This window comes from Myotis lucifugus, unplaced genomic scaffold, assembly GCF_000147115.1.
Source record: "Myotis lucifugus unplaced genomic scaffold, Myoluc2.0 scaffold_216, whole genome shotgun sequence".
NCBI classification, from domain to species: domain Eukaryota; kingdom Metazoa; phylum Chordata; class Mammalia; order Chiroptera; family Vespertilionidae; genus Myotis; species Myotis lucifugus.
This window is the reverse complement of record NW_005871264.1, coordinates 1042260-1066067: the sequence shown is the minus strand read 5'-3', so window position 1 is coordinate 1066067 and position 23808 is coordinate 1042260. Positions and strand designations below refer to the sequence as shown.

The window sequence follows — 23808 nt, the reverse complement described above, 5'->3', positions numbered from 1 at the left end:
ATCGTTAGTCTTGGACTGACTTGTTTGGTGTGCGCAATAGGAAATATTTCACTTTTGGAGAACAAGAAAAATAGGTTTATTTGCGTTACGCTTATTAATTTGTCCAGTTATTCAGTGTCTGGTAAGTTAATGTTCAAGAGAAAATATTAATTTTTATTAAAATGTTCTATTATTTTATGTTAATGGCTGCTCATTTATTTCAGCCCTTTGTATTCAGCATGTCTCTATGGAAATAAACCTACATTTCTATGAAAATTGAAGCTTTTGTTTTTTTGCGGCCCACATAAACTGAAACCTTGTTTATTTGGCCCATGTTAGCCTTTGAGTTTGACATGCTTGATCTAATGCGTGACAACCAGCTTTCTGTAATTTGGGTAAGAGAGAAAAAACTAAAATGAAACTAGGGTTAAGATTGTAGACAGAATACATGTTCTAAGTTCTGGTGTACTTGCTAGAGACGGGCGGCAAAATTCTCCGTACTTCCTAGCAGCCAAGGCAAAGAGGGACCCACAACTAGCAGTTACACAATATGTCATGACAAATAGAAGCACAGCTACTCCCACCACTTAATCTTCAGAAAAATGTTTTCTATAGGCACTCTTAAAGAGAATTCTCATGAAGAATTTCCTCAACAGTATCTCCTTAGCTCAGCAGTTCTCAACCTGTGGGTCGCGACCCCTTTGGCGGTTCAACGACCCTTTCACAGGGGTCGCCTAAGACCATCCTGCATATCAGATATTTACATTATGATTCATAACAGTAGCAACATTACAGTTATGAAGTAGCAACGAAAATAATTTTATGGTTGGGTCACAACATGAGGAACTGTATTTAAAGGGCCAGAAGGTTGAGAACCACTGCCTTAACTAAAGTATTAAAAGTCAAACTGTCACTATAATGTCCCTCAGCCTATATTGGTAGCATAACATCAAAGTGCAGTTCAGTACAAACAATTGTCTGGGGACCTGAAACTGCAATCTAAAAAAGGTAATGCACTGGTGCCCTGGCTTAAGTCAAGAATAAAATTTAGTAAGAGTATGTAAAGCAGTGATTCTTGAATAGTGAGGTTCTTTTTTGGGTTCATTTCTTAGGGAAATTGATAATAGGTCTGGGTTCCTCTCCCCAGTGCACATACATATGCATAAGCATACCAAATTTTGTTCATTGTTTTAGTCTATTCACAATTTCGGAGGGTTCACACTCTTCCCCCTCCCACTCTCACTCAGCCATACTCTTCCTGATGTACACCCTTGGTCTAGAGTTGCAGGTGGGCTACAGTAATCAAACATGGTAACAACTGGAGCACAAGAATGTTTGTGCTGATAGGACAGATTCATCTGCTTTAACAGGAAGCCAAATTGAGGCTGAGATTTCCATTTATGAAAGTCGATGAGCTTGACGGGACATGTGTGAACAAAAGATGTTTATTCCACTTTGGCTGGAATGTGGTCAAGAATGTGATTTTTCTTAGAGAGCAACTGAGTCTACTCTAACACACTAAAAAGGGTCCCAGAGCTCTCTCTCTTACAGAGAAAGCCATGGTGATTTTAACTTAGAAAAATTGTAAGTCAGATGTTACCAAGAGCCATCTGAGCTTCTTTAAAAAAGACAAATTATTGATAGTTTTGGTATTTGGTATTCTTGGTAAAGAGTATATAGAATGTCTAACTTGAAGTACTTATAGCTTACTGGTGTATTTAAAATAAAAATCCTTGTGTAATAGAATCTTGGGAAGCTGAATGACTTCATTTGCTTTTGGGATTGTTTATCTTTGAGCCAGTTGCATGGTGAAAACATCTTGTTTATTTACCCAGTTTTATTGGCTTAATGTTCTCATTAATTGTAGTTTCTTTTGCATTGCAGTGTTTTAATCTTGGGTGCTTCAGGTGGAGTTGGTACTTTTGCTATACAGGTAAATAATTGTTTTCTTTTAATTTTGAAAAGAGATTTGTATGTGCTGCTCTAGGGTTTTTTGTTGTAGTAGAATTAATACATTAACAAGAGAAATAATAAGACTGATTGATGATGATGGAGGTGATGATAGTTTAAGACTTATTTTGAGCCACATATAGTATGCTAGCACTTTACAAACATTAACTATTTAAGCCTGCTAGGGTTTTTTTGTTTGTTTGTTTGTTTTAGATAACATTGGTTAATACTATTTAAGTTTCAGGTGTACAACATTATAATTCAGATATATATATATATATATATATATATATATATATATATATATATATATATATATATATTAGAGTGCTCACCACCACCAAAAGTTTAGATTCCATCCATCACCATATATTTAGCCCCTTTTACCCATTTGACCTCCCCTCACCTCTTCCCCTCTGGTAACCACTATTCTATTGTTCCTAGTTTTTGTTTTGTTTTGTTTGTTTCTTTTTTGTTGTATATTTCACATGTGAATGAAATAATACAGTTTTTATTCTTTTTATGTCTGACTTATTTCACTTAGCATAATATCCTCAAGATCCATTTATGTTATTACGAATGGCAATACTGTCTTTTTTATGGCTGAGTAGTATTCCATTGTATATGTAGTTTTTAGTTGGTTGGTTGTTTTTCTTATTTTGGTTGTTGAATTATATGAGTTCTTTATATATTTTGGATATTACCTTCTTATCAGATATATCATTGCAAATATTTCTCCTATTCAGTTGCTTGCCTTTTTGTTGTTGATAATTCCCATTGCTCTGCAGAAGCTTTGTATTTTTTATATGGTCCCATTTGTTTATTTTTGTTTTGTTTCCCTTGCTATTCGAGTCAAATCCACAAAATCATCACTAAAACCAATGTCCAGAGGCTTAATGCCTATGATTTCTTCTATGTATTTTATAGTTTCAGATCTTTCAAGTCTTTACTCCATTTTGAGTTAATTTTTGTATATGGTATAAGATAGTGGTCTAGTTTATTCTTTTGGATGTGGCTGTCCAGTTTTCCCAACACCATTTATTGAAGGGACTTTTCTTCTCTATATTCTTGGCTACTTTGTTGTAAATTAGTTGTTCATATATGTGTGGGTTTATTTTTAGACTCTCAATTCTGTTCCATTGGACTGTGTTTGTTTTTCTGCCAGTACCATGCTGTTTTTTTATTATTATTATTATTACTGTAGCTTTGTTATATAGTTTGAAATTGGGGAGTATGATACCTCTAGCTTTGTTCTTTTTTCTCAGTGTTGCTTTGGTTACTAGGGGTCTTTTGTGGTTCCATACAAATTTTAAGGTTTTTTGCTCTATTTCTGTGAAAAATGCCATTGGAATTTTGATAAGGATTGCATTGAATCCATAGATTACTTGAGGTAATATGGACATTTTAACAATATTGATCCTAATGCATGAGCACAGAATCTCTCTCCATTTCTTTGTGTTTCCTTCAGTTTCTTTTAAAAATGTAAGATGACTTTTTATCTTGTCAATAGAAAGATTATTATTTCATGAATTTCTAAATTCACATAAATTATTTTTTCTTAAAAGCCTGAGGGAAAGGTAGGTTCAGTAAATTCACTGTAATTTCAACTTGCCCTTCTAAGAAGGAAATTTTCTAATGTAGAAGGAAGTGTTAATCTTTCCAGTGGTTTAATATATGAGTTACTTTGTGGATGTCTTATATAAGAAATGTTGGAAAGCTTTGTAGTCTTGAATTTGAATAGGAAGTATCAATATGAACTCAACATATTTTGTGTACTGGTGTATGCAAAGCTGTCTCGTGAAATATCTTTGTTCCTTAAAAGAAAGCAGGGCTTTTGGAGAAATGGCAGATTACAGATCTGGGTCACAAAATGTACAAGAATAAGCATGGAGTATATTAAATAGTAAGGAAACTGTCAACTTGAAGGAACTCCCAAAGATGTTACACTTTGAGTTTCAGTAATAATGGTAATTATTATGGATCAAAACCCTTTAAATATATTTAAATCCATGAATTCATGATGATATATTTTTTAAAAGTGGTCAGTTTTGGAAGAGGACCAACTTATTTAAAAACTGAAAAAGGTAAACAATTATGTGTCTTGCCTTTACTGTATGGACTTTACCTGAGTAAACAAAGCATGTTTCTTCATAGAAGTATTCCAACTACTAAATTAAAAAAAAAGAATATTATTATTTTGCAACCACCAGTGGACAGCTGCTAAGATAATAAGAGCAACAACCAGACAGGATGTGCCTGTTCTCATTTTGCCAGACACTGTCCATAGTCTTGCTAGAGGGATTGAAACAGAAGACACAGAGCACAGAGCGGCATGTGGCCCAGAGCCCTGAGTGTGCAATTAGAAATTCATCACTGGGGAAACTCTGCAGGTCAGGTCAATGGCCTGGATTTTTTCACAGATAAATTATTACAAAGTGAAGGGATAGAAGAGGAACCTATAGTTTAAAAAGAGACTTAGAAGACATTGAATTTCAAAAATACACAAGACTAAACTATAGTGTCTAGGGAATGCACATCTGTGTGCTAAAACAATATTTTTAAATGCAAGGAGGTGATTACTATAAACATCAGGATAATGATGACTTCCAGGGAGGGAGAGACTTGTGTTGGGGTGGGGCACATAGAAAAGCTTTTGGAATGGCTGCTGTTTTGTGTTTCTGTGTTGTGTCTGCCATGTACGCATTTTTTTATGCTTGTGCTTTATTTTACATAAAAAATTTTTTAAAGGTAAAGCTGTTTTTAAAATCTATTAGTGGTGTTTAAAGATACTAGATAGTTCTAAGTGGGAGAGGAAAAACTGGAAATTTAGAAAAAATTCATTGAACTGTTTCAACATGTGATAAATTCTTCCTGAGGGTTTAATACTATTTAAAGAAACCATTAAATGTAGTGCTTAAAACATAATTTCCTTTTTCTCCACAGTTTCTTTTTTATATATAGGTACTGGATATTTATCTTGGATTATATTCTTGACATAATTGAATATAGATTGGGACTTGCTGTTGAAAGCAACATGTCATTGTACTCAAGTTTCTCTGTTTGCAGCCTATAAACATCATACATTTTATATGACGTCACTCCTAAATGTTTTAATTCCCCTCATATTTCCAGGGCATATAAAACCTTGGTCAATGTTGCTTTTAAAAGTGAGAGATTAGGTAAGATTATAAATGGTTTTTAAATCCTTTATTCATTTTTTTTTGTATTTAAGATTTGTATTGATTTTTCTAAAGAGAAAGAAAGGGAGTGGGAGAGAAAGAGAGAAACATTGATGTGAGTGTGAAACATCAATTGGCTGCTTCCTGCATACCCTCTACCAGGGATTGAGCCCACAAACCAGGGATGTGGTCTGTTGGGGAATTGAACTGGCAACCTTCCTGTGTTTGGGATGAGACTCAATCAACTGAGTCACACCAACCAGGACATTCCTTATTACTTTAAAAATATAAGGCATCCACATTTTATATCTGGGGAACTATATATTTAGGTCTTTTTACTTCCAAGGTAATCATGTTTAAAAATAAAGTGGTTGTATTTTCTTCACTTCTTTTAAAAACTGATCCAGTCATTTATTACCTAGTACTGAGAGCTACTTGCTTTTTAAAAAAATATATATTTTTATTGATTTCAGAGAGGAATGGAGAGGGAGAGAGAGATTGAAACATCAATGATGAGAGAGAATCATTGATTGGCTGCCTCCTGCACACCCCCTACTGGGGATGGAGCCCAACCCAAGCATGTGCCCTTGACCAGAATTGAACCTGGGACCCTTCAGTCCATAGGTCGACGCTCTGTCCACTGAGCCAAACCAGCTAGGGAGAGCTAATTGCTTTGATACAGCTGCCTTACTCAAGACTGTACTAACTCTTATTAAAGATACAGATGAAGAAATGTTGCATTTTTATGTTCTGAATATATTTTAAATTGTCATTTTCTGAGAACATGTTTTTATTTATTTACTAGGGGCCCAGTGCACGAATTTGTGCACCTTGAAAGGAACTGTGGGCCATGAGGCTGTGGTGGGCACAGGGACGGGTCTCGGCCCATCCTCCACGCCCCCAGGCCCCTCCAGCCACGGCCCCTGGTCCCATCTGCTGGCAGCCCCGCTTCCACCACTCCCACTCTCACATGCTGACAGCGCTGGCCCCGCTCGCACCCGCTGACTGCGTGGAGCAATTGGGGCCGGTGCCAGCAGCAGGTGCGAGTGACAGCTGCTGCCCCCATCGCCCCTCAGGAGGAAGGGGAGGTGGAGAAGCCCTCAGGGTGATCAGGGCTGGCAGCCGCCGCTCACACCCGCTGATGGCCCTGAGAGATTGGGACCGGTGCCTGGCATTTGCAGTGGGTGCAAGCGGCGGCTCTGGCACCAGCAACAGGTGCAAGTGGGGCCATCGCCGGCAGCAGGTGTGAGCAGTGGCTGCCTAATTGCACCTCAGGAACAGGGGGAGGTGGAGAAGCGTTGAAGGGCGATCGGGGCCCGCAGCCGCCGCCGCTCGCACCCACTGACGGCGCTGAGTGATTGGGACCAGCGCCAGGCATCGAGGCACTCAGGAGCAAAGAATTTTCAGTAACTACCAGAGGCTCGCCCCGATGACAGCGACCAGGGCCCCACCTTGTTCTGGCCCCCCCTCCTCCCTGCTGTCGTGCCCCCCCCCCCCACCTGCTGCACATCCACACAGCCGACACCCGCATGTTCTGCGTGGGCCCCCTGGTGGTCAGTGCACGTCATAGTGATTGGTTGTTCAGTTGTTCCGCCGTTCGGTCTATTTGCATATTAGGGTTTTATATATATAGATTTGCCATTTACTTTTGTCAACCTTAAAAGTACTAAACTTGAGGCTATAGACTCCTGTCTTTTCTGATACTGGTGAAGCATTGCGCTCTTCTCTGATTGGATTGGTTATAACTTCATGACAACAGGCGACTGGCTGTCGCATCCAGGGAAAATGAGATCTACTTCTTGGAATTTTCTGAGTGAACAAAAGTTGAATCATTTTTACTAGTTTCTGACAGATGGTTTCCTGTAGTGTTCATTAAGACGAAGCACTTAGAGTTCTCTAGAGATCGGGCTGATACATGTACATGTGGTGCCAGCTATTTTAAAAAATGCAGTTTTCTACTTTCTCTCTCTCCCCCCTCCCCTTTTATTTGGCAGGTAATGAAAGCATGGGATGCTCATGTGACAGCAGTTTGCTCTCAGGATGCCAGTGGACTTGTAAAGAAGCTTGGGGCAGATGATGTAATTGATTACAAATCTGGAAATGTGGAAGAACAGTTGAAATCTTTAAAACCGTATGTATTAGAACAATGTTCACAATTGATAATGAAAGCCTGAGGTGTTTTGGTGATCATGTTGGAATCTTAGAGAAGTATCAGTGAAAATATTCAGTGTTATTAGAAATCATTAAGTTGGTTTCTGTGTTAATTCCAGATGTTAATATAGCACAATAACACAATGAAATAGGTATTGAGGAAGATATTTTGCTTACATGGTCTTTTCAGTTAACTTTCATTACTGGCTTGTAACAGGTCTGAAGGCAGAATTGGAAGTGTGTTCCTTTTGATGGCATCTGTCACCACAGGAAGAACTTAGTGCAGTGCATGAAAATTTATGCTTAGCACTAAACACATTTTTGGCTTAATAAGGGCTTCACAGAAACAAAGACAGCATAAATATTGATGATGGGAGCACTGTGAATGTTCTCGGTGCCGCTGAATGCCAGGCTGTGGTTTGGCCTAATGTACAAACAGGAGCAGATTCAGGCATTCTCCAAGGCCCTGTTCATCTTGACTGTGGGCGCTTATTAATCTGGTCTTCATCTGGCCAAGATATGCTGAGAGCATAACCTAGCAGTGTTTGGAAAGCTACTTTACTGCTTCTTTTTCTTTACTGAGAATCAAACTGGCAATCTTTCAGTGTACAGTGCATGGGCTGATGTCCAGCCAACTGAACCACATGGGCCAGAGCTTACTACTTCTTTTTCAAAGGTGTTTCCTTTTTCAATTACTTTACAGAAGCCAATTATTCTTGCCCACTTTGTGTAGAAATATATTTTCATGGCTTAAAAAAAAAAGAGGAGAAAAAAAGGGAGCCCCTGTCTGACTGCCTAGCCTTTCTCAGCCAGCACCCCCAGCTCCCAACAGCAGTATGGCGGTGCACCCAGGAACTGACTCCTTATTCCTTCAACTGTTTATAGAGCCTCCACTCTTGCCAGACAGTGTTCTAAGCATAGAATGAGATACATTGGTGAGCAAGACAAATTTCCCTTTCATGGCACTTATATTCTAGTCAGGGAGGTTTCATTGGCAAGTGCTCTCAAGAACACCGATGCAGGGAAAGGGAAAAACAAATGATTGGTGAGTCTGTCTGATATACAGTGTTTTAAAAATGCCTCTGAAGCATTGGAGCAGAGGCATCTGTGGGCAAGCCAGGAGAGTAGGATTTTTAAAAACCTGTTCCCTGCTGTATCCCTCCACTTGGAGCAGTACAGTAGCATGTAGTGGGTGCTCAATAAGCAAAAAAACACACAAAGTAAACCAACAACCAAAATATTTGTTTACTGAGTTATTGAGGGAAACTTAGGAGCAGAGCAGTTGTTCCAGATGGAGGCAACAGCAAGTAGAAAGCCCCCGTGGCGGAACTCACTTGGCATGTGTGAGGGATGACGCTGTCCCTTGCAGAGATCTTATCCACTGCCTTCCACCCTGTGTGTCAGAACCTAGGCCTCTCTGGGCCTTCGAGATCTGGCTTCTAGGTAAATCCATATGAATTTAGCAGAGAAATGGATTTATCAAAAAGAAATTTATCAATTTGCTTAATGTATAAGCATACAGTCTCTAAATAGATCTTTGTTTTAACAAATATTTAAAAGCTTCATTGAGTTTTATCCCCTTTAAGGAGAATGTAGTGATTATAGCAGCTTTAGATTAGACGTAAAGCGTTGAGTATCTGTTAGTTCCTGTGGATTCCATCATGCCTGGATTTTCTGGGCATGTTAGAGCAGAATTGAAGACTGAGAGCAGGCTGTTGATTGCTCTTTATACATTATCCTGATGCTATGCATGAAACAACAACAAAAAAAGGTAGAACATTCCAGGGAAAGAGGATGCTTCTATAAGCAGTTCTAAGTCTAGAGGGATTAAAGCAAATTGTTTCTGTAGGTGAAAACCTTACATATTTGTCATTCCAGTGCTTCTCTGCACTAAAGAAGACTTTTATCGCATGGATAGCTTTGCAGTTTTCTATAGAGCTAGAGTCGGGGTTTCTCAACCTTGGCTACCTTAGTTTCTCAACAGTTGACCTTTGGGACTGGATAATTTTTTGTTGTGAGGGGCTGTTATGTGCACAGTAGGGTGTTTATCATCATCCTTGGCCTCTAGGTGCCATTAGCCTCTTCCCACCACCTTACAGGGTTGTGACAACTAAAAATGTCTCTAGACATTGCCTAATATGTCCCCTGGGAGCTAAAATCACCCTCTGTTAACAACCACTTGTTTAAGTCATTCTTAAAGTATTAGAAAATTTGATTTTATGACACAAAAAATCAGTCACGGTTGACTTATCTAGTAGAAAAGCCAGAGACTCGGTAAGTGGCTATTCCCTTTACTCCTTTGTCAAAGCAGCCACCCCTCAGCTGGATAGCACAGCACAGCTGAGTTTGTGACTGTCACTGAAAGAAACCCTATGGCTACTGGTGATGGGATTGAAGGGGGGTTGGAGCCCTGGGTAAAGACTGACAAGGATCTTCTGATTGCTTCTTCCTCTCCAGGTTTGATTTTATCCTTGATAATGTTGGTGGGTCCACTGAAACGTGGGCTCTAAATTTACTCAAGAAATGGTCAGGAGCCACATACGTGACTTTGGTGACTCCTTTTCTCCTGAACATGGACCGGTTGGGCGTAGCAGACGGCATGTTGCAGACGGGCGTCACCATGGGCTCTAAGACACTAAAGGTAAGGATTCAAGTCCTGGTTGATGAGAACAAGCAAGTGCCTCTTGCTCCTGGAAATTGATTTCCACCCAGCCAGTTTCTTTCATCTTGGGGACAAGCATGGGCTCTGGAGTCGCACCCTGACTGTGTTCAAATTTTATCCTCCTTAGTAGCTGTGTGACCCCTTGCAAATCATTGTCACTAGACCTTGATGTCTTCACCTGTAACACGGGGCTAGTAGGATATATGCCTTACCTCATGTTGTAAGGGTTAAATGAGATCATCCATGTGAAGGACTTGGCACAATGAAAGGTCCTGTTAAATGTTAGCCTTTATTGTTACCATCTGATATACCTTCTGCTTTTTTCTTGCCTATATCTGATGCTATCTTCACCAGTCTTAACACATAAGGTCTCTTGTATGGGAAGGTGAAAATGTTAGTAAGTCTGCAGCTGGCTATTTTTATGTTCGTAGGATTGGGATATGCCAGTGATTCCCAGTTGGGGCTTTCAGACCATTAGAAGTCAATGGGCAATTTTTGAATTTCAAAAACCTGAAGGAAATTGTAGTCTTACTTCAGTGAGACTACAAAGACTCATAGAACCATCAGGCCTTTCCTGGATTTATATTGATTGTCCCAACACTGCATATCCCATGTAGATCAGAAACTCTAGCTATTGATGGCATTCTGGGAGTTTCTGACGCTTGATTAGTCAGCCTGACTGTTAACAGGGCCACTGTTACCAGGGCTGTAAGGAGCTCTGTCCCCCACCTGAACACATCCAGTGTGTGGTGGGCCTGGAGACGCGCAGCCTTGGTTACAGGACTGGTGGCTTGAGTGTTTGTTCTTACTTAACATGATAGCCTTGTCCTCACAATGATGACAGAACCTTACATAATTCCACCTTATACACTGTTGGTAATTATAGGTCATTGGTTTAAAATCTGAATTAGTGAGAGGGTGGAATAAGTGATACAAAAAAGGAAGATAAATTCTATTTCATTAATTAGACAAAATACTTTAGGCCCAGGAAAAAGGCAGTAGAAGGTTCCTTTACAGTAAAAGGTTGTGGGTCACTGTGTCGAGCCCTCCGTCACTGACCCATATTTGTGAGATGACTGGCTTGATAATTATCTTAACTTTTTTTTATTCTAGAAATTAATTTGGAACCTTTCTGGGAGTGAACTTTAGGACTTTGGTCTGTCGGATTCTGTGTACTAATTACACACTTAGAAGTAATAGCGAAGAGCTGTGATAAAAGAGACCAGCACTCAATTCTTAGGAACCGTGTGTGGGTGATAGAGGTGAACACCCAACACAGTGAACACACAGCACATTTTCACTGGATCCAAATGCAGCCAGAAGGTGTGCACAGGGTGCTCTGTGAGAGAAAGGAAACGTACTATGATTTGTCTCTTCTTTCCTTTTTCACAAAACCCAGGCTTTCCAAGAGCTTTAAAATATAAGTTTAAGTTTTCTAAATGGTTTTACAGTTTGTATTCCAGTGAGACCCCTTACAATTTGACCTTCAGAGCTGGCCTCTGAGAGTAAAATAGGCATAGGTCTCTTCATTTTCCCTTTCTCCCTGCTTGAAAGATGATAGTGGTAATCTCATGTGAAAACCTTTTAAGTAGTTTCTGATGTCTTTCTAGAATGTGCAGTTAAAGCCTCATTGTAATGCTCTGGGCTCTCCTGCCTGCTTTAGTTTACTCTCTCCTGTAATGGCCTGGGAAAAAAAGTAAAAATTCTGCTGTTGCAGAACAGAAGTTTCACTTTACAGGGCAACCCACTGTAAAGAGTTAGAGACATGACGGTGGTGACTATTGCTATTCCTTCTTTAAAACCCTAAACAATTACCAGAATGTTTTAATTGTAGTCTGTAAGGCTAGACCTTAGCAGGAAGTACATGAGCTGGTCTGTGAGTATAATTAACTGGGCCCCCTGTAAGCTTGGGATAATCTCAGTGCTTCAAACTGTATTTTTTTGCCTTTTTTTTTTTTAAGTTACCTAGACCAGTGTTTCCTGACCTCTTTCATGCCCTGACACACATAGAATATGAAACTATTTGAAGAGCACATTGAGGCTCCTCCGGGAGCAAACTACCTGGAGCCTCTGCAGCCCAGGCTCTGCCCTGCTATCCCAAGGGCTGACGGGCATCCATGTCCCGTTCCACCTATTCTAGGGTAAACTTGGGTCTGTTTGCATCTGTAGTCTTGGGATAATTATTAATGGTGACTCCTTTAATTCTCACAGTTGTTCCAGGTTAGACAGTAAACTGTAGGGTCACTTGACCAAACCCGTAAGCCATTCCTGACACACCTGCTGTGAAGCTCTGCCTAGACAACAGCTTGGTTTTGTCTTTCTTTCTAGTCTTAACTCTCATTTGACATTGCCCCAGTCTTTCCTCAGCAAGCTTTACTTTAGCACTAGGGGAACATTTATTGTATACTTTTTATGTATCAGGCATTTTACATACATTCTCCTTTAATCCTTCCAACAACCCTGTGCGCTAGGTGGTGGCATCACCATTCTGCAGGCCAGGGAACAGTCTGAAAGAAGTAGCTTGACCTAAATAACACAGCTATTAAGTGCCTGAGCTCGAGTAGCAGGGGAGTTCCATTATACTTGCCAGCTCCATGCCTTGGTAGCAGCTGACTCACGCTGAGGCAACGTTGAGGGCGGGCTCAGGGAAGAGAAGTCAGCCATCCCAGCAGTTGTGGGCACATGCGGGGAGGAGGCACATGGTCCTGGCTGCCTCAGGATAGCTCACATCTGACCAAGTGTAGTTGGGCAGGTCAGTGGGGTATCATGGAGATCCTCAGCTCACTTGTTGTTTTCATCATTGCCTAATGATAATAAATAATAACAGTTCAAAGTAGGTATGGCAGTGAGTGTTCAAGAACCCTCTTGGTGTAAGATTTTTGCTTATCTTCACCAGGAGATGTTTTGTCCCATTATAAATTAGGTGGCTTTGGACTTGCTGTAACTATAGGGGAAGACCCAGCCATGATACATTAAAAACCCTTAACTTTGTTTTGTCTTTAAAACTATCTTATTACTCTCAGAGCCAGAAAAAAAAACCTGTGGGTTTCTTATCTAAAATTATATTTTGATGCCTTATTGCCCTCAAAGAATTCTTGAATTAGGTAAAAAGCTCTTTTCTGGTGCCTCTCGGCCTTAACTCAAACCTTAGTAGAGAAGGCCTAGAGGTATCAGCCATAATTTCTCGTAGGGAAGAAATTGAGTATATAAGACCATCTAGACCAGTGGTTCTCAACCTGTGGGTCGCGACCCCTTTGGCGGTCGAACGACCCTTTCACAGGGGTCGCCTAAGACCATCCTGCATATCAAATATTTACATTACAATTCATAACAGTAGCAACATTACAGTTATGAAGTAGCAACGAAAATAATTTTATGGTTGGGTCACAACATGAGGAACTGTATTTAAAGGGCCAGAAGGTTGAGAACCACTGATATAGACTGTCATTTTAAGGAGAGCTTTCCTGTGCTTACTTGTCAATCACACATTGGTGAAGAAGCCTGAGTTCACAGGGATTGTTTTTGTTCATTCATTTATTTACTAAACATTCACAGAGCATTCACTGTCATTCACTGTGCCAAGGTGCTGGGCATACAGCTCATTGTGGCAGCATGAAATGGGAAGTCAGTTTGTCTGTCTTAGTCCTCCAGAAAATACTTTTCTCTAAATTTGCATTTAGTCAGAATTTATCCTTTTTTGTATTTGACATGTCTTTTTTTCCTTTTCATTTTAGCATTTCTGGCAAGGAGTCCATTACCGCTGGGCCTTTTTCATGGCCAGTGGTCTATATCTGGATGACATTGCAAAGCTGGTGGATGAAGGAAAGGTATGTGCAGCCTGTTGTGTTGCTAGAGTGTTCCTTGTAATCTGGGCAGCCTGCCCACCAAGCCCAGTCCTTGGGAACTCTGCAGAGGTGGGCTCGACCAGCATGCGTGCTGCCTCACATGGCCAAGTTTAAGTGCCGTGTTTTTGGTTCTACCTCCCTGGGAATCATAGACGTAGACTGCTATATCTGAAAAAGAGCTCACACTGTCTAGTCGAATCCTCTTGGTTTATAGATGAAGAGGCAGGCCCAGAGAGGTTATATGATTCCCCTGAGGACCATTGGTTAGTGGTTAGCAGAGCTGGGGTCTGTAGCTGGGCTGCTACTATCTGCTAATGGTCCTGAAAAGGAGGCACCGTGAAGGCGGTGTGCAAGGAGGTGGGGGCACACTCGTGAGTTTACGATGGAACTGCTTCTGGAGGTAGCGGATTTCCAGACGGGCAAGGAGACCAAACATTGGAATTTAAACCCCAACAGAACTGGACTGAAAGTCAGGTACCGGGGTCTCCTATTCCCTGGCTGGTGTAAGAAAATCGAGGGCCAGTAAATGGTATGCCTGAGAGGGTTGATGGGCAGGACATGGGTGAGGATGGATGGAGACTTTGTGGGGATAACTGGTTGGTTTTCCGACCACTCGTGGCCATCCTGCAGTGGGCATTGTGGGGAAGGACTGCTGCTTATATTCAGGTCATATCTTTTGGGGTATCAAAAGGCCTTTCAGGGCTGTTGAGGGTTGAAAGGCTCCTCAGCTACTGCCGTTTATTTGAGTTTGTACACAATCTTAATCTCTTTGATATTCTATCTTTGAAGGATAACCCAGAAGGCAGACTCATATTTTGGTGCTGATATTTATGACTTTATTGAGAGATGATATGGAATTATAGGATGGAGAACCTTATATACTCTAGAGGGCATAGATAAAATCATTCCATTTTACAGATGAGAAAACTGGCTCAAAGAGATAATGGGACTTGCTCATGTGCAGAGGTGGGACCAGAACTCATACTTCCTGACTCCCAGTCCTGTGCTTTTCCTTCTCCACCTTCAGCTGCAATCTTAGTGCCTATGTCTGATCTGGGACTTCCCTTGTCATTTTACAGGGGGCAGGGATAGTGATTGGAGCAGGGCCAGCATTACCTCCACGTGATCCATGCTAAGCCACTTGCAAAGAACCCTTTGCGATGGACTTGCTTCTGCTGGCACCTGCCCCTTGCTGGCCCATTTTGTCGTTCCATTTCAGTTGTGGAATGGACTGTTTTTAGGAACTTCTGACTTCTTTTTATGCATGTACTGTTGTTGTTTTTTTAAAATTCTATTACAGCCAAGGAACTACATACATTATGTGATAGTAAAGACCTACTACTCTTCCCTAAATTTTTTGGTTTCAAATTTGCATGCCTTTTCTCGGACTTCTGAATCTGGGTGTGTAGACGGAGGGCTCAGCCTTATTATGACTGTGTGAGTGCCCCTTTGCAGGGGTCTTCCCACATCCCTTGGATGCTTATTTTATTTTTAGAAAGACAGGAATAAACTATTGTAAGATAATTTGGCCCATGATTCTGTATAGTGCTCATGTGGTTGGAGCTCCATTGTTAGGTCCCTGTCCTACAGCGGCCACCACACAACTGTGCTTGTCCTGATAGCTGTTTCAGGCTGTCCACTTACCACTACCACTTTGTATTCAAAACACTGCCTCTTTCTCTCTACCTGGAAAATACTATTTACTAAACAAAGAAGAGAGGTGACTTGTGTATATGTATCTATTAAATTTGGCAGATAACTGGTAGAATGGCTAATAAAGGAAATGATATAAATAAAGATGCCCTTGAAGTATCCTTGAATGAGGGGCAGTGAGGAAATATTCTTCTGACCTTCTCTGCACCGACTTATTTGGGCTTGAGTGTAATTCTGACAGTGAAGGGCTCTGGAACCATGGAAGTTGATATGTGACATTGGATGTCCTGGTGAGGTCGGCTCTCTTATCATGCATCCTGCTTCTTTGTGGGTGCAACAGGTCACTGACTGCCTACACTTGGAAATCAGAAAGGATTACGTATCAGGTCTACTTACGTATTGTGTGGTTAGTAAAGATTGACATTCTTTAAGCTTTGGCTGAGTGCTTAATGACTCTAATTCAAGGCGTCTGATAGAGGACCTATAGTTAGTTGTTCTTTGACACTGTGAAGCCATGAACCAAAAGAGCCTACTCTTTTAAAATACTTAAAGTTTTTAAATAGATATACATTTGCAAGGTTTAAATTTAAAAGGTAGGAAAAGTAATTTTAAGAAATCTTCCTTTGACTCCTGTCCCTCAGTGACTGAGATTCTCCCTGTCAGATGCAACTAGTGTTACCAGTTTTTTGGGTATTCCAAATATGTTCTGTGTATCAGTAGGCTGATCAGAGAATGGTTTATAATCAACACATTGAGTGTAATGGGCAGCTGCAATTGTGCCTTGTGCCATTTTCTGCTAAGCACAATGAGCATTTTCTGTTTTTTTATACTATTTAGCAATCATTTTTTGTTGGGAGTGGGAGGGCCATAGCAAATACTAGATTTGGGCCAAACATGTGTCATTGATTAACATACTCAAAGATTAAAAACATGAAAACCTAGCACATATCTAGCTTACTATCCTCCCCTCCCTCCACTCCCCATCCTACCATTGTGTCACATTTAAAGAGACTGAGGCTCTAAGAGACTAAATGACATGTTCAAGGTCACAGAGCTAGGCAGGGTCCAGGTCTCATGACCTCTGGGACAGTTCCTTCTATCATCCTTTGCTGCCTTTAAGATTGGGACAATAATAGTTAAAAACTAAATTTCTCTCCCTGGCCAGTAGGACTCAGTTGGATATTGTCAGTTGATGAGGATTGAGCCAAAAGGTTGCTGGCTCTATCCTCAGTAGGGGGCATGCAAGAGGCAGCCTATCGATGTTTCGCTCTCACATTGATATTTTTCTCCTCTCTTCCTCTCCCTTCCTCTTACTCTAGAAAAATCAATTAAAAATCTTTAAAAAATCAAAATAAATTTCTCACAGAACCTTCATTGTTTTCTGCTTGCTTAGTCATCCATATATTAGATAGGTGGAGCTTGAATTCTATCTACAGTATTCTCTTCTTGAATCTGTCAGTATCTTTCAGGACTGAGAGGAGGTGATGAGGCAGACTTAAGATCACAACCAGCCACTGATAAAAATGACTGTGCTTTGAGGGAAAATATTTATATATCTTTGCCTTTATATGCATGTGTTAGTTTCTTATTGGTGCTGTAACAAATTGCCATAAGTGTTGTGGCTTAAAATGACACTTATTATCTTACAGTTGTGGAGGTCAGAAGTCCAAAATGGGTCAGCAGATCTGTGTTCCTTTGGAGGCAGGTGGTGGGGAGGGTCTGTTTCTTTGCCTTCTCCAGCTTCTAGAGCAGTGGTTCTCAACCTTCCTAATGCCACGACCCTTTAATACAGTTCCTCGTGTTGTGGTGACCCGCAATTTCATTGTTACAAATTGAACATAATTAAAGCATAGTGATTAATCACAAAAACAATATGTAATTATATATGTGTTTTCCGATGGTCTTAGGCGACCCCTGTGAAAGGGTCGTTCGACCCCCAAAGGGGTCGAGACTCACAGGTTGAGAACCGCTGTTCTAGAGGCTGCCTACGTATATTCCTTGGCTCGTGGCCTTGCGTCACTTTGACCTCTGCTTCCATTATCATCTCTCTCCTTCTGACTAACCCTCTGCCTCCCCCTTGTGATTATGTTGGACTTACCCAGCTAATTCTCCCATCCCAGGATCCTGACCACAGTCTCATCTGCAGAGACCCTTTTGCAAATTAAATGATCATATTCGCAGGTTTTGTTACTCTGGCCGCCACAAGCATAAAATATCTCAAAAGATATGAAAAAAAATTTAAAATACTGGTTGCCCTTGAGGAGGGGAACTAGATGGCTGGGGATCAAGTATGGGAGGGAAATTTTTCTTTGTACCCTTTCATCTTTTTGAGTATGTTTCTTTGCACACATTCTTCATGTAATGACTAGAGACCTTTGATGTCATATACTTAATGTCCACAGGTCTATTGAAGATCCTAGGTGACCAGCCAAGCTTCTTGATTGAGTGATGATGTAGATACTTCCGTTTATGTCTTTATTTGAGCCAGCATCAAAATAGTTCCTATGTACTAATTCGAATTTAATTCAGAATATTTACTGAGGGCCCACAAGTACTCTGCTTTACCCAGGAGGATGTGGAGAGGTATTTTGGCAACGCTGAGTTACCTCCACGCAGTGCTGTACACTGGCTCCCTGTAGGGATGGAGGAGTTCTCTGCACTGTGCAGTGTGGTAGCCACTAGCCACATGTGGCTGTTGGCCACTTGAAAGGTGGCTAGTGCAACTGAGAGACTGACTTTTTCATTTTATTGACTTTTGATTAGCTTAAATTCAAATAGCCACATGTGGCTAGAGGTTACCGTATTGGACAGTACAGTTTTAGAGAAAAAATGTACCAAGTTCCGAGTCAGGCAATTTCCCAGACCCCTGTTGAGATGGCCAGCCCCTAGTTTAGGCAGTTAATTACATTGCAAAACTGTAGGCTCCTTATTTTTAACTGGATTTTTTCCTCCATAGAAAGAATGCAGTGATCAGGAATTGAATCCTAGAACACTAGAAGAGGGTTATCTTGCCAGATACGGCAAGTGCCTCATGGATCTGAAGCCTTGACGCCACAGACGTTTTCTGATGCTGCTGAGATTATTTCTGTGGGGGAAATGTAGGCAGAGTTTCCGGAAGGAGTGCCTTTTTTTCATGGGGATCTAGGGATAAGTCCTGGATGCTTTCCAAAATGGGCACAGTTACTCCCTTTGAGAGTCCCTTTGAGAGTATCCCCATCCCACCCCATCTCACCGCCTATCTTCTAGCTTAATGTTTTCTATCTAGGGCAGGAAGTTCCAGAAACAAAGTCTGCCTCTTTCTGTTGTCTTCTTTATGTCTCCTTAGTTTAAGTCCCCTCATTCCCCTTTACCCCGACCCTGGAAATATTGAACCTATCTCGGAGGTCAGGGCCATACCTGTTCTAGAGGCTGGGACTGTGGTTCTGTCACCCTGCCCTGGCTCCCTGGTGTCTGTCCACAGGAGTGTGGACTTGGGCTCATGCCAGGACCCTTAGATCATCTTGGTGCCTGTCACTCATCTGTCTCTCCTCATACACCCCACCCTCTGAGATCTGCGGTTTCCATGTGCAGTGGATGCTGAGGTGGGGTCTGGAGGACAGCTGGGCAGACTGCCCCGAGCTTCCCTCCCCATAGTGCACTCACACATGCTGTCCTCAGTGTGTCTCCTCTGCTGACCGCTCTGACCTTGCACTTAATCACTTGCGGTTCGGTTTCCCAATCTATCAAATAGGCTCGCTTAGTATTGGGATGTCTTTTAAGCTCTGCTGTTCTGCAGCTCTCACTGGGAAAATGGGAATTGAGGGAAAACTCTCTGCTGTGCCTGTTTGGATGATGTCCTTGCACCACCAGCTTTCCTGTGCTTTGTGGTGAGCGGGCTTTTCTTGCCTCTTTCCTCAAGGGGCAGACAGGGTTTTGCTCCGAGGCTGGTAAGCGTCAGCATGCCTCGGAGGAACACGGGAGGCTGAGGTTCCCACTGTCCCTAACTCCTCATAGGAGGGATGTCAGGCAACAAGTGCCAACCCCTGGGGCCTGGCTTTCTACAGCCTGTGTTTAAGGAAGATAAGGCACCATCAGGAGACCCCGAGTTTGGGGCCAAGACTGGAGTGAGCGCTGCTGCCATGGCATCTGCCTCCTGGTCAGCTGTGAGCCCCGTCCATAGTGGAGGTGTGGTGTTGAGCCCACTCGCTTTATAACAGGGCTCCCTGTGCTGGGTGGACTATAGCAGTGTCATCACATAAACGTCTCCACCTCACTGCGAGTCACCTTTCTTTCCCCTCTGGGTTTTTACTGATCCCTTTGTCCATAACAAACGAGCATTGTAGGTCTGAAGCGAAGCTGTCCACAGACACTGCCTCATTATCTAGTTAATCTCCGTTTGCTATCACATATTTGGCCAACATTGGCATTTGCCTGCCTGTTAATCAAGAGCCTCTTTTTATTGTCACTTATGGGAAGAGCTGAATGACTCATTATGCCACAGTCAGCCTTCTGGGCTTATCCCCACAATAGGCCTGACCACCTGATGAAAGTGTGCAGTCGCTGCAGGCGGCCTGTGTCATCAGTTCCAGACCCGGTCTCCCGTCAGAGTGTAAAGTGACCAGAGTGGGATGACCCGAGGCAGCTCATGCTGGAGTGGAGCAGTGAATTTGGGGTCCTCTATGGCCTCTAGTGCCATGCTGCTGCCTTGGTTCTGTGACTGGTGTCCAGTGTTCTATGACAAGTCTATGTTACTGCCTCCTTTCTTAATTTGTCACAGCTGCCTGTTTTGTGTTCGGCTTTGGATTAGTGCCTAGCACTTAGAAGGCATATAGTCTTTGTGGAATGAATAAATGTGTGTATGATATGAGTCAGGGACCCTAAGAATAGGGCAAAAGGCTGCTAATGTGCAGAAATTCACCTGGGAAGCTTATTTCAAATGAATTGTCTCCACCTCATCCCTAGAGATTCTGATTTAGTTCTAACAGGAGGCCAAGGAGCATGCATTCAGGTGATTCCTTTTCAGGTAATCAGCATCCAGAAAACAATGTCCCAGGAGCTTTAGAGAGATTGGAGGGTTAGGAGGTTTGATATGGGACATGCAAGATACAACATTAGTGCGTTCCATTCTTTTTAGCAGAGAAGGCAAATAGGTTTCATCTAACAAGCCGGCTCAGATCTGTTCATAGTGGCTGCAGTGTTGAGTTCTAAAAGTCATGCTCAGCTTGCTGGGAGGACCATGATTACTGATCAGGGGTGTCCTCCATGGTACAGATGGGAGGGGTGGCATATATACCACACATCTACCATCTCAGTGGCCTGGACACAGGGTTTAGGGACTACTTCTGCAGCTGGCATGATCCCATAGCACGAGGCATGCGAGCCAAGATACAGGTAAGTGGTTATAATCCTTGGCTACCTTTCCCCACCTTAATATTTTAGGAGCTGTAGAAAGCAGCTGACATTATATGAAAGGCTCAGTGAGCAGTTGTGAGAGCACAGACTCTGGCAATAGATCGAATTCTGCCTTACCACTTGGCAGTTATGTGTTGGGCAACTTACTTAACTCTGTGCCTTAATTTCTTCATCTGTAAAGTGGGAATAGTACCTACCTCGTAAGGTGGTTATCGGGATTAAATGAGGTAAATTATATAGAGCACTTAGAAGGGCACCTGTCGCAGGGAGGACAACACGTATCAGCTGTTACTTTTATCATGAGCTTAGTGTGATTTGTGGGTACAGAAGAATTTCCAGCTCTTTGGAGAAGGGAACGTTTGGAGTCTGAGGTGCTCTTCTGGTGGCTGAGCTGGGAAATTCACACAAGAGAAAGGTGCATCCGAACACTACATAACTCTTCTTCCTTTTGTAAAAGGAAAAGTGTCAGGAAACATATGTGTTGGCTTATGCCTTCTGACAACTCATCCGTGGAGGTACAGTAGGTGGTCCACTGTGTCAATGATTAACTCTGCTTGAAGCTTTGAAAAGGAAGAGCTCAGCATGGGGAGAGGGTGCTACCTGGGACCTAGTTTCTGAAGGAGGTGTTTGGTAGTACTGTTGAACCATATGGTAAAAATAACATTCAGGCATTTTGAATGGCTGAGGTGGCTTTTGTGTCAATTCTGACCAACATCTTTGCTGTTCAGCAAAGTCTCCCAAGGCAGTTCCAGCCCTGGATGAGTTCTCCTCAGGCCCACATTGCCCACATACGATTCTTACTTCCCAGTTATCTGACTGGCTTCCACCTAAGTGACATTAAAAAAATTTTTTTTATTTACCGTGTCTTATTTTTCTGTATTCCTTTAAAAAATATTTATTTTTCAAGTATAGGTGATATACATTATATTCATTTCCGATGTACAACATAGTGACTAGACATTTATATAACTTATAAAGTGATCACCCTGATATTTCCAGTACCCATCTGACACCATACACAGTTACTCCAATATTATTGACTAAATTCCCTACGCTGTATTTTATATCCTGTGACTTTTTTATAACTGGCATTTTAATCCCTTCCCCTTTTCACCTTTTGTTTGTTCATTTCTTTTTTGATTCCATACATAAGCAAATTGTATGGTATTTGTCTTTCATGAGGGGGACCTCACTCCCCCTCATGTCCACTCAAAAAAGTGTAGTGCACCCTTTCACCAGTGTTTCACATAGCATAATACTACCCTGTAGGTCCATCCATGTTGTCACAAATGGCAAGATTTCATTCTTTTTTACAGTTGAGTAATGTTCCATTGTATATATGTATTGCATCTTCTTTAGCCAGTTGTCTATTGATGGACACTTAGGTTGCTTCCATATCTAGTAATGCTGCAGTAAATACTTGTTGTTTATTGATTTATTGATGATAAGCCCAGGTGTGAGGTGATATATAATTGTGGTTTTAATTTGTATTTCTCTGATGATTACTGACATTGAGCATCTTTTCATATGTCTATTGGCCACCGTATGTCCTCTTTGGAGAAATGTCTATTTGGTCCTCTGCCTATTTTTTAATCGGATTGTTTTTGGGTGTTGAGTTGTATGAATTCCTTATATATTTGGATATTAGCCCTTTTCAGATGTATCACTGGTGAATATCTTCTCACATTCAGTAAGTTGTCTTTTTATTTTGTTGGTTTCTTTCGCTGTGCAAAAACTTTTTAATTTGATGTAGTCCCACTTGTTTATTTTTTTCTTTTGTTTCCCTTGCCCTAGGAGGTATAGCCAAAAAAATATTGCTTTGAGCGGTGTCAAACAGTTTACTGCCTATGTTTTTTTCTAGAAGTTTCATGGTTTTTGGTCTTACTTTAATCCAGTTTTAGTTTATTCTTGTATATGGTGTAAGAAAGTGGTCTAGTTTCTTTTTTTATGTCTCTGTCCAGTTTTTCCAACACCATTTATTGAAAAGACTGTCTTTATCCCACTGTATATTCTTGCCTCCTTTGTCATAGATATAAGTGATATTTATTGAGCTCCTGTCAAATGCCTAGCATTGTTCTGGGTGTTGTGGAGGATACAAAAGAGGTGGCCTATACCACAGATACTCTCAGCTTGGGTCAAGTAAATATGCCAAACAGTTAACAAATTAAAACAAAGAAATCTGTCCTCATTCAGTGCACTGCCTGTGAGGAGGCCACAGGTATACATACAGCAAGAACCTTGGGGTACCCTCTTTGGTATTTCCCAATTGGGTGGGTAAGACGTGTACTCAGCTGTAACAAGCAGTCCATGAAGAGGGCCTCATGGGTCCTGTAGCAGTTCAGAGAGAACACTGCAAACTGGGAGGTCAGGAAGGGTCGTGTGAGGCCTGGGCGGGAAGGATGGTAGAACACAGAGAGGCACAAACTCACCATGTCAGGCAATGACAAGCAGACCATTTTGGTGAAGTGTGGAGTCTGCATAAGGGCTGAGGTTTGGATGGTGGTGGCCTTTGAATGAAGTTTTGGGAGCTGTTGAAGGGTTCTGAGTAGGAGAGTGACATGACCAGCGCTGAGCAGACGTTAGGTTGAGTGATGATGCAGCTGGGCTACCTCACAGAGAGGAGGAGCAGATGGGAGCAGGGACAGCAGTCACAGGCCTGGCCTGGCAGAGAGCTCCTCCCCAGAGGCACAGACAGACTAGAGAGAGACTGGGTCTTAGTGAAGAAACTGATTACAGACGTTACCTGCCTTGATGGATGTCACTGTTCTTACCCACCAATCAACCTTTTCTTGTGTTTTACAGATTCAGCCAGTTATTGAAAAAACCTTTCCTTTTTCTGAAGTTCCAGAAGCCTTTCTGAAGGTGGAAAGAGGACATGCACGAGGAAAGACTGTAATTAATGTCATTTAAATAAATAGTGTTTGGTGATTACTGGCTCTCTTATTTGGTGAGTGCTGGTGGGCCCGAACTTTTTTTTAGCCATCCCTTTCCAGATTAG

At 41.7% G+C, this 23808-nt stretch overlaps 1 protein-coding gene and 1 long non-coding RNA gene across 5 annotated transcripts in view; one reads left to right on the top strand and one right to left on the bottom strand.

The window, feature by feature from the left end:
• The window catches only part of RTN4IP1 (reticulon 4 interacting protein 1), a 41669-nt gene extending 17928 nt beyond the window's left edge, over positions 1-23741 (top strand). For all 4 annotated transcript variants that reach the window (XM_023761762.1, XM_023761763.1, XM_014463667.2 and 1 more), the window contains 5 exons: positions 1864-1912; positions 7103-7239; positions 9717-9900; positions 13656-13748; positions 23613-23741. In XM_023761762.1, the coding sequence (XP_023617530.1) occupies positions 1864-1912; positions 7103-7239; positions 9717-9900; positions 13656-13748; positions 23613-23720 (571 nt within the window). In that variant the 3' untranslated portion in view covers positions 23721-23741. The remainder of the gene's footprint in view (positions 1-1863; positions 1913-7102; positions 7240-9716; positions 9901-13655; positions 13749-23612) is intronic.
• On the bottom strand, positions 10192-23617 carry LOC106698702. Its single transcript, XR_001350086.2, has 2 exons — positions 23240-23617; positions 10192-12725 (listed from the first exon to the last, which is right to left on the bottom strand). It is a non-coding gene; the product is annotated as an uncharacterized LOC106698702 (long non-coding RNA).
• Positions 23742-23808: the final 67 nt, after the last annotated feature.